This window comes from Bactrocera dorsalis, chromosome 5 (genome assembly GCF_023373825.1).
Source record: "Bactrocera dorsalis isolate Fly_Bdor chromosome 5, ASM2337382v1, whole genome shotgun sequence".
In the NCBI taxonomy this organism is placed as follows: domain Eukaryota; kingdom Metazoa; phylum Arthropoda; class Insecta; order Diptera; family Tephritidae; genus Bactrocera; species Bactrocera dorsalis.
Window position 1 is genome coordinate 41092632 of NC_064307.1, and position 11527 is coordinate 41104158.

The 11527-nt window shown below is 32.5% G+C and overlaps 1 protein-coding gene across 2 annotated transcripts; it reads left to right on the plus strand.

Moving 5' to 3' along the window:
* Positions 1-3773: 3773 nt before the first annotated feature.
* LOC125778643 (C-type lectin-like) lies at positions 3774-5940 on the plus strand. 2 transcript variants are annotated; one of them, XM_049457371.1, is made up of 2 exons: positions 3774-3910; positions 5354-5937. In XM_049457371.1, the coding sequence occupies exons 1-2, from the start codon at positions 3844-3846 to the stop codon at positions 5602-5604; spliced, it is 318 nt and encodes a 105-aa protein (XP_049313328.1). In that variant the 5' UTR covers positions 3774-3843; the 3' UTR covers positions 5605-5937. The 2 variants fall into 2 exon arrangements, with proteins under 2 accessions (XP_049313328.1, XP_049313327.1); XM_049457370.1 differs by having other exon boundaries at positions 3775-3910; positions 5351-5940.
* Positions 5941-11527: the final 5587 nt, after the last annotated feature.

Genomic DNA, 11527 nt, shown 5'->3' on the forward strand with positions numbered 1-11527 from the left:
AAAAATTTCAAATAGAGCTTGCTGAATCGAATACCAAATATAATAAAATGGTATAAATTAAATAAACTGGTATAATTAAATTGTGGGGATTAAATTACTAAAACATTACAGTAAATAGGCCAAAAGTAGATATTGGTGAATTGAACACTCATCTGGTATAAAATTAAAGGCCGAACCCAAAACGGGTATAAAATAACAAGTTTAAAATAGAGCTTGCTGAATCGAATACTTAACTGGTATAAATTAAATAAATTGACATAATTAAATTGCACGGGCTTAAACATTTCTATAATTGGGAAAAGTTACAGTAAATAGGCCAAAAGTAGATATTGGTGAATTGAACACTCATCTGGTATAAAATAAAAAACCAAAAAGTAAGTGTGACGAATCGAAATAAAAACTGGTATAAAATTTAATGTCGAAAAGAAAGTGTGATAAACCGATTGCTGGTGTAATCAAACTGGTATAAATTAAATAAATTGATTTAGAGAAATATGAACTAAATTGAAATAGGTTCTACCACTTTGATAAGATAAGATAGATTCTTGTGCTTAATTCTATGAGAATTTTCTTAATGGTTTTCAGCTAAACATTTTTTGACAAGAGCGCAGAACTGAAACTGAACGAATACAGAAGTGGCGAATCCGAAAATGTTACTTTTTCATACAGTTTACTCTAAACTAAGGCATAATATTGGCTCAAATAATAGAAAGGAATAGATTACTTACTTTTTTATCTGCCACCTAAAATTATTTCATGTATTAATAATTTATTCAGCTTACTACAAACTGTTTGAAAGACACTGAAATATTGTTTTAAATCTATTTTTTAAACCTGTATTAATTTAAATACACAAAATATGTTATTTTTCTAAATCAACAAACATACATTTAACTCTTTTAAATATTTATATTAAAATCAGAACTCAAAGCAACAACCACAACAATAAATTTGCTTAGTTAGTGCCGCTCCATTTTACTGCCACCAGTCTATGATAAATACTTAATTTTTTTCTTATGAATATTTAAGTCGTCTGTCGGACATCCGTCACTGCATATTCAATAGACGGACGGACAAACATTTGTAACTACCGAACGGCCGGCAGCATTGCATTTCGTCAATGTTGTTGTCAAAAGAAAAACATAAAACAACTTTTTCGATTTGGTTTGCCCATCAGACTGTCATCTGAAAAAGAAATAGAAATATTAGCATGTCGATGGCAGATTTACTTCACGCAAAAGTGACGGAAGTCTGCAAAGAGCAAGCAGACAAAATTGACATTCTTCAATTCAATATGACGCGCACACATACATATATGACGGTAAATCGAGCGAATTCAGACACAAGCACACATAATTGTATACACTTGTGCTTTGAAGGAAGCTGGTGCACTAGAATGCGCACTTAATTGGGCTGCTTGCTAATATACCGCATACCGCATTTTAACACACAACTGACTTGCCGAAATGAAGTGAGTTTATACCTGTTTTACTTACGAGTGTGTCTGATGGATTTGGGTATTTTATTGATCTTCAAAAACCTTCTAGTGATTGTACCACATTGATGGATAAGTCGCAATCATTTTACTCGTATTATATTTAATATTACTTGCAATTAAAGCAGATATTTTAAATCAAATTTAAAAAATTTTTAACTACAACTTCTTAAATACTTCACATTCTTATTAAAACAAGGCAACACAAACTTCATTTCACCAAGTATTTAATAGCACAGCAATATTTTTTTATAGATTAAGACACAAAACCTTTATAAACTAGTTCATAATCATCTTAGAAAATTATCGCTGAATAATATGGCGAACTGCATATAATAAAATAATTTGAAATTTGTAATGTATGGAAATTGAAGCGCTATTGTTTGACTTGAATTAAAATTCTGTAAAGTCAAAAAGCCAAACCATTCAAATAAGTCCTGGAAAAATCTCGAGAAACCCAAATAACTTCATTTACATTTCGCTCCTGTTTTATGGCGAATCAAGGTAAAATTAAAGAAATGTAGTGAAATAAATAAAAAAAAAAGTTCATGCGGACGCAAAGGAACATTGTAGTGATCAACGTCTTCCTTAAGCTTTTCTATAAGGCCAAACAGATGAATGAAAATCATTGTGTTTACGTAGGATGCATAAGCTCGGAGAAGTTCCAGACTTATTTGTTATATTTTTTATGATAAATTGGGTCAACAAATAACTATGGGCGATTCGCGAGTTTGCAATCCAGTTGCAAAAAAAAATGTATAGTAGTAAACATATTATGCACCAAATTTTATTCTAATACTTCCAGACTTGTTTCAAATAAAATTCCACTTAAATGTGTTGCAAAAAAGTACCCAGAAATTTAAAATAAAAAGCAAAATATTTAATATTTATTTAATCTGCTGGTTGACAGATCACACTCATATTAGGCATAGTAATTAAGGACAGTAGTACCAACTTATAATAGTAAATTACATTTTTTGGAAATATCATTCAACTGTGGAATTTAAATTATAAGTATTCAAATGTTATTGTCAAGTTTTTTGAATATTTGGCTTATTCTTTCTTTTCTTAGGTCCTCATAACATAAAGTAAATAAATGAATATTTTATTCTCCAAAAACCATTTTTGAGAATGTTATCTGGAAATTTTTACTTTTTATGTGAAAATTATTATTGAGGCTTTGAGTTTAATTTTCAGTCTTAGCTTCTGTCGCAAAGTGATTATGATTTGACATTTTCTTCCGACATTGTGGCACAAATAAAATTTCAGGATTGGATTTTGAAATTTTCAAAATGTTCTATAAATAAAAAGTAACCTATTTAGAAATTAGCAAGTACTTTTACCGTACAATACTTAAATTATATCTTTGATATAAGCTCTCAGCGTATATTAAATAATCTCGTGTATAAATTTACTGATCATTATTCCAATATTTGTCGATTATTCGCTATTCTTCGTTATTTACAGTTGCTGTAGCAGACTTTCGTGTTTTACCTGGCCAAATATAAAGATTTAGATACTATTGTAGAAAAGGCTATATCTCATGGATTCGAACGCTCAGTGTAGTATTATATATATAATTGACATTTAAATCTCTGATTAAAGTATGGCTTAGCTTCCTCTTTCATTTACGTTGCGCATCTCAGCACTTCTCAGCCCAACTTCTATAACCAAGCATCCAAGTGGAAGAGACATATGTATGTATAGCTGCCAAGATGCCATTAATTGTATGGGCACTGCGGACTCAAGACTTGTTACTGTTCACCATATACATTTCCTCTTGTGTAAACTGTTGGTTTTGCGTTATGGAACCGGAAACTAATTAGCACCTGATTCTAGATTGCACAGCACTCTGTAGACTCCCTTTTAAGGCCCTTGGAACCAAAAGAAGATCCATATTTATGAATAAAAATCATAGCGCTTCAATAGCGCTCAGCAAGAATTAATCCGAGTACTGGAGCTTTATGAGAGCATATAATAAAGAGGAGAGCACAACACACCATAGGTTGAAGTGCAAACTGCAATTCAATTCAAATTATTATATAATACGTTAGAAGTTGAACTTGAAGTTGTTACATTGAGAACACCACATCAAGAGTCTAAAAGACTAAATAAATTTTCAAAATTATTATTATTATTATGAAGCTGATGACCTTACCATTAAAGCTGATACTTTTTGTACCGTCAAGGTGTATTTATATAATTTTCAAATTTTTCTAATATTTTTAATTAACTTATCATTTATAATATATTAATGTTTATTAGCATGCTGTTGACATTTCTAAATCTTCCATTATTTTTTGCAGGCGAATTGGTTCAAAGCGTCACAATATTGCCGCTACCACGGCATGCATTTAGCAAGTATTGCATCACAAGAAGAGAATGACAGACTGGAAAAACACATACGCGACTTTGGTGAGTATCTGGAAAGCCAAAATGGCCGGTAATTGTGGCAAAGCGGTAAAAAAAAAGTGTCTCACGCGCAGCTGGCCAATATAAATGCGAGATTAACAAATCGGCTTAGCAAACACACGTGATTAAATACTCAATTACATAGCTAATTACTTATGCCATACAAAAGTAGAGCAATAAGCGGCGCATTAAGCAATCGAAATACAAAATTGTGCATAAATAGTTACATTAATGCGACTGTAAGGAATTTTAAGTAAGTTGCGATAAAAACTGCAAAAATGATCTTTAATTAAATATGTTGGCAATGCAAGAGAAATACCAGACTCACAATTAAATAGACGACGGTTAATAAATTGTGGCAAAGTTGCAGCGCTTACCTACACTGCGCTAATTTGTTGTGATTTTTTTTTGTTGTAAGTGCACTATTTGCGCTCCTAAGCGCATGAGATTACTCACTTAGACTTTCATGTTACCAAGCGAATTTAGCGCATTTTCCTATTATTTCTCGAATTTTTTTGTTGCCTGCGGCTATGTCGTGCGATGGCCGCATTATGTTACATAAGTTTAAATGCCAGAAAGGTACCAAGTGAATGGCACTCGATGCCATGCCATGCCATGCTATGCTATGCTTTATTGTGCCGCCTGTGCGCCTTGTTGGTGGCAATGGTCAATGCACCTCTTTAGCCTCACATAATACCCGGAAAACTGAAAACTAATATATTGTATTTTAATATTATTATTTCATTTTTCTCGCATTTCTGCACGCTTTTTCGCTATTTCTACTTTTGCTACTTGCAACGTGCCACAGTTTACATGCGGCATGCCTGGGTAAGTCAACGAGCAACACAATGCTTGCGCCGGTGTTTTGTGGATTTGCGAGTATTTGCATGACTTATGCATGTGTATAATAAATAATACCTTTGCACAACAACAAAAACAATTCGCATATACAACAACAAAAACAGCCGTATATAGTACATATATACTTAGAGTGAAAGCAACTACTTACTGCTTACCCATTGTGTGTCACGCTCGCCGCTGACGTCAGTTTCGCTAGCATTACCAGCACACATGCTAAGCACATAGCACTCGTGCTAACCAAAATTATGCGGAGCGCTAGGTTGACCACAGCTGGCCGTTGGCGCTGCGGCTGGCGGCTGTGGTCACTCACATTTCGTGTGTGTCTCCCCCTGATTTGCGGCATTTGACTCGCAGCTTTAAGCCTTAAGGTGCCTTGAGGTGCCTTAGGGTCCGCTTGCGCCACCAGTAGTTAGACTAACTTCACGTTCGTACATGATTTACCGCTTGCCACAATATACTCGCATTATTTATATAGAATGTTATATATTTACATAAATACAATATTAATGCACTCTTTTCTTTACCATATGTCAACACACACACACATACGCACACTTTGGTTCTGCTGATTGCGCGTCTCAGCAGGTTTGGGTCACGAACACTTCTGGACATCTGGCACTGACTTGGCCGATGAGGGCAACTACTTTTGGATGGCCAATGGTCGGCCCATTACATTTACGAATTGGAATGCTGGCGAACCGAATAATTTCCGTTATGAGAATGGTGAAGAGGAGAATTGCATGGAGTTATGGAATCGTGATGGCAAGGGTCTGAAGTGGAATGATTCGCCGTGTAGTTTTGAAACGTATTTCGTGTGCGAAGTGCAGGCAATTTAATGAACACAGGGCGTTGATTGACTGAAGCACAAACCAATCATGTTATAAATAAACAAGAACAACAACAAAAACAATAACAAACGACAATTGCAAAGTTGTCAAATGTCTGCAGTGGAGCTAAGCATAATAACTTAAGGAAATAGCGTACTTTTTTTGTGTGTGCGTGTGGGTGGTGTGTGGGGCACCGCAAATGCGCACGCATAAGCACTATATTGCAAAATTTACATAATTTCTTAAGCAACGGCACTCTTGGTGATTGTGGTGATTAGGGGCACGTGTGGCAAGCACAAGCGGCTCAAATATTTGCGCTTAATGGCATGGTGAAAAAACAAACAAAGGCGATAATTTTATTTTGACCATGTTAAAAAAAAAAAAATATTTAAAATGTTAAAAATTTGATTTTTGAATTTTAAAAATTTGTTTTTTGATTTTTTGAAAAAATTTTAAAATTTGTTTGTAAAATTGTATTTTAATTTAAAATTTTTGAATTTGAATTTTTAAAAAATTTGTTTTTTTGAAAAATTTCTTTCACGTTAGAAATTATTTTAATTTTAGTAATTTGATTTACATATATTTTTTTAAATTTTAAATTTTTTTTTTTAATATTAAATTGTTTTGCATTGTTTTATTTGAATTTTTTCTTCTTGGCAAGCAACCTATTTAAAATTTTAAAAATATCTTAATTAAATTTTTTCCATATTTTTTTAAAATTTAAAATTTTTTTTTAATTTTTTTATTAATTGTTTTCTATCACTTCGTAATGTAAAAAAAATTAAAATTTTAATTTTAATTCACAATTTTAAAGTTTTTTTCGCTTATATGAATATTTTAAGTAATTTTTATTTATTTACTATTTTGTAATTTCATCTTTTTTATTAATTTATTTTTTTAAATTATAACAAAAATAATTTTTTTTTTAATTTAAAAATATTTTAATGATTCTTTTCCATATTTTTTTAATAATTATTTTATTTATTGGTTTTTAATTGTTTTCGATGCTATATTGTGAAGTGTTAATTCAAATATTTATTTTATTGATTTGTAATATTTTTTAAATTCTATTTTTTTTTAATTTTTTACTTGAATTTTTAATTTTTTTTTATTTTTTATTTTTTTAAGTTAATTTTTTTTGTTTTAATTGTTTTTACTTCCATATTGTAGAGTTTTTAATTTAAAAACTTTTTTATTTTTAATATTTTATTTTTTTTTTTTTTTTGAGCTAATTTTTTTTAATTTAAAATATTTTATTATTTTTTTTTTTTTAATAAATGTTTATTTTTTTGTGTTTGTTTTCACTTCCATAGTGTTTAATTTAAAATATGAATTTTATTTATTATTAATATTTTCCAAATTAATTTTTTTTGATTTTATTTCTTTTTTTGTATATTTAAATTTGTCGCAATTGTTTGCACGCATATTTTTTGCTCAAACACCTTAATGCCGTGTCTTGCAATCAGCCGCTTGCCACTTGAATACCCAAATCAAATTTCAAACGAAATATTACGTATACGCACTGGTGGCCTTTTGTTTGTTTGTTTGCCCTTCGCTGATTGCCTTTACATAGTGTATTTGTAATGTCGTAGACACACAACACGCACGTTGTATTTGTAACTGAAGTTAAAAATGTATGCATTTATATAAGTTGGAAAGCTATCGCTATCATTATCATGTTTAATAATGGCGTTGAGGCAGTAGAATAAAGTTTATTACTCATACGCCGTGTACACCGCACGCTCTTATTTCACTTCGATTCGTTTGTATGTACGTAATCAAAAATCGAAATAAATTAATTATGCATAAATTTACTTAGAAACACTTAATTAAAATACATTTACTGCCTTAGCATTATGTACATACATACACTATTGTATAAGTAATGTATAAATTATTATTGTTTAGTTAGTGTCATTTTAAATTATATTGTAATTAAATGTATTGTATACCGTAATGTATCAAATTTGTATGCTTAAAGACTTAAGTGAGAACGATACAATATTAAATTAAGTATCTATAGCAACAAAATAAATCACAACACAATGAAGATAAAGTATATATGTATATGTAAATGTGTTAATGTAAGTCAAAAGAGAATAAACGAAAAAAATAAATAAATTTAAATAAAAGCAAGACGGCGAATTCTTATGTATTTCCACACTTTTCACTTTCGACTTTTCACTTGCATTTACTCCAAATTTCAATTTCAATGCAATTGGAGGAAATTAAACTTAATTTGCATAAGCCACACCGAAATTTCAATTGGAAAAGTTGTCAGCAAACGACGGTAGAGATGAAAAGGTATGAGAAAGCAACCACAACATAAAAGCAACAGAAGGAAAAGCTACGCAACAACAACAAATATTACATGCTAGTAACAGCTGCAAAAACAACAACAAGGAATTAATAAAAACAACACAAATAATAATAATAACAACAACAACACTAAACTACAACAACAACAAATATTTTACGCTTGTAACTGAGAAAGTAAAAAAACAACAATACAAATAACAACAACAACACTACACTACAACAACAACAACAGTTACGCTTGTAACAGAGAAAGTAAAAAACAATAACACAAATAACACCAGCTACACCACACTACAACAACAACAAATATCTTACGCTTGTGACAAATGTAAGAACAAATGACAACAACAAAAATAACAACACTATAACAACAACAAATATTTTCCGCTCGCTATAATGCTGAAAACGAAGAACAACAACAACAACAGCAAACATTTTGCACTTGTAACCACGCTGACAGCAATTGAAAATAGCGAGTTTCCACAGGAAAGGCAACAGCAGTGAAAGCACAGCACGCTGTTGCTGTTGTTGTAAGAAAAATCTATAGATCTCAAGCACTTGCAACCGCAAGCGCACAGGCAACGAAGTTGACAACAAGTGAAAAGCAGCCTTAACCGCATAAAGTTACGATTTGTAAAATATGCAAAAAATACAACAACAAAAAATACAAAATATTTGCATTCCAACCATATCACTACAAATACAACCACAATATCACCGCCAGTTACAACACCAGCATCCAACACATATACATACATATATGTAAATGTCAACAATGTGAACTCCTGCCACACGGCATTTACCAACTATTTTATTTCACATATTTATTCTGCTTATTTCCATTGTTACCTGTCCTTTCGGCGCCACTTTCACTTCCCAAGCATTCAATTATGAGCGCCCCATTCTCATTGACATGCACTCGAACCCGGCACAACCAACAACAAGGTGAACAACTACTTGCTTATAAATGTGTGTATGTATGTATAGTTAACGGCATGTGTTGCTTGGATGCTTTGCCGGGGCGCTCGCATACAAAAGTCGTTAGGGATTGAGCGGTAAACGACGAGGATAAACACTTTTTTAATCTCCCTAACAACGTGCAACGTACAAACAGCAGTGAAAAGAAAACCTCAGAACAGCAACCTGACCCATGACAACAACATCCATAACCATAACAACTAAACAAGCATTGTAACAATAATAAAATTCGCCACAATGACCATTTGCCTCACAAGGGTCAGGCTATCACACCGCACACCACACTCTCTTTCTCACACACACTCAAGCAATGAGTCTCAAATAGATACAACTGATTAAATATATATATATGTATATACAATATATATATGTATATGTGTATATATATGTATAGCACATACATATACTTACTATATATTTGTGTGTATGTGTGTATGTATGTAGGGTGCCTTCAGTTGTGTTACGCGTCCGGCATCTCTCAAAAATGTGTCGAACGACAGTTGACGTCTCGAAAATGTTAATCTTCTGTAATGAATGCCATGCACATTTTGGCAAAGGATCAGCCCAAAAATACACTAACTCATAGCGGCTACAATTGTGACATGCGCCAAGTAAGGGCCCGCATATAAAATATCCACAAACTCACAGACATTAATATAAATATGTATATAGTATATATACATATATATATGTATCTAGCCACATATATCCACTAAGTATTTAGTAGAGTTCCAAAGTGGAGCATTAAGAGTGCTGTCACCACAGCCGCTGCCTGCTGTTTGCTGCCTGCAGCGAGGACGCCGACGCCGCTGACAACGCAAAGCATGTGTTCGCGCACATAAACTTGTCGACTTTTTGGGAAAGAGATTTTTACAGCAACTTTGATGTTGTTGTTGTGATTTCTGCCTTTATTTATCTTTCTCTTATTCACCTTGCTGTTTTTTTTGTTCTTGCGGGCGAAAGATGCACTGAAAGGATCTGACAGCGTAGCGTCAACTTGTATATACAAATATACATCACTACATACTCACATACAAATACACATATAGCCATGTAGCATCCAAAAGCATGAAAACATTGCATCAAATTAGTGAGCAACATTTAAATTGGAGAGTTCCTATGCACTGACATACACTTACACATTTCTTTGTTATTATTGTTGTTAGAATTTTATTCCATGTACGCTCTCAGTTTGAGGCTTCTCCTTTAAAATTCATACTGCGCATGTCTTATTTTGAAACATATCAAGCATAGATGGGAAGAGATGTAGCCTGACACGCTCTTTATTTGGGAAACAGTGGGTTGTTCCGTAAGAAGATACAAGATAAATATTCTCGAAAATATGTAAGGGATATGAATATTATATTTTTTTTTTACTTTACGCAATATTTCGGTCGTGGTTCCCCTTGGCACGGATTTTTCGAAGTGGCCCGTATTTAAAAAAAAATCAAGTGGAACAACTGCTAGAATTGATGCAGCTATTAGCGAAAAATCTCCCGGGTTGATAAAAGCTTTGAAAGAAATTAAAAAAACTCAATCGTACGGCAGAAGCTGATCCAGAAGTTGATCGAATTTTGAAATACATTAGGAAATTTGAATGTGTTTTGATGGACTCCATATGGTTTAAAATCCCTCAGTCAATCAATGAGAGAAACTTGATTTTTCAAGAGATCAATGCCACCATCGACACTGAAGTTAGAAATATTGAGAGCCTTCTTGTGGATTCGGAATCTCTGCGCAACCGGATGAATAATGAATATAAGATTGCTGCAAATGAAATTCTAACGAGACATTTTCTACATCATACTTCACAGCGTTTTCGGTTTGATGAAGAAAAGATTCGCCTCAAAATAGTTGATTATTGATAAATATTTATTTTGTCGCCTTCAGAGTAATCCCCACAGATGTAATACACTTATGCTAATGATTTTTCCAGTTCTCGAAAAACTTTTCATAAGCACTTTTTGGGATGGTCTTCAGCACGTTCAATGAATTTTGTTTTATCTCTTCGATCGGCCAAAAACGGATTCCATTCCGATGATTGTTGGCTTGTTTGCATGTCAAACTTATGAACCCATGTCTCATCGGCAATGTGGGTTTGAAATTCTCACAATCAAGTATGTCCAAAGAAATATGTTTACGGTGCTCCTTTTGAAAAATTTCAGCTTTTTCGGGAGGAGTCGGGCTAGAACGCGTTCACCAAAATCAAATCGCATCGATTTAATCAAATTCCGGGTAAAAAATTCAGTCAACAACATTTTATTAAGTAATATAATTTTCTATCCGATTTCAAAAGAAATAAAACCTGATTATATTGCCATACCATTATTTGCACCAAACGGTTAATTTTTGTGAATGGAAGTGCGTTTTCTGAACCAAGCTTTGCTTCATGGCAATAAGGACTATTTGTTGGCGAAGCCTTTAAGCCAGAAATTTGTCTCATCTGAGTATATATTTTTCGATAACAGTAGCCACCGGAGAACGTGAATTTGTGTAATAATCCTCGAAAACATTTTATACTCTCGCATGATAAAATGACAATCGAGATTTCATTATCCGTCATTTACATATTTTTTATTTTGCTGTAAAATTAATTAGAATTAGATTCTGAGAGATTTACCGATATTTTCGGTGG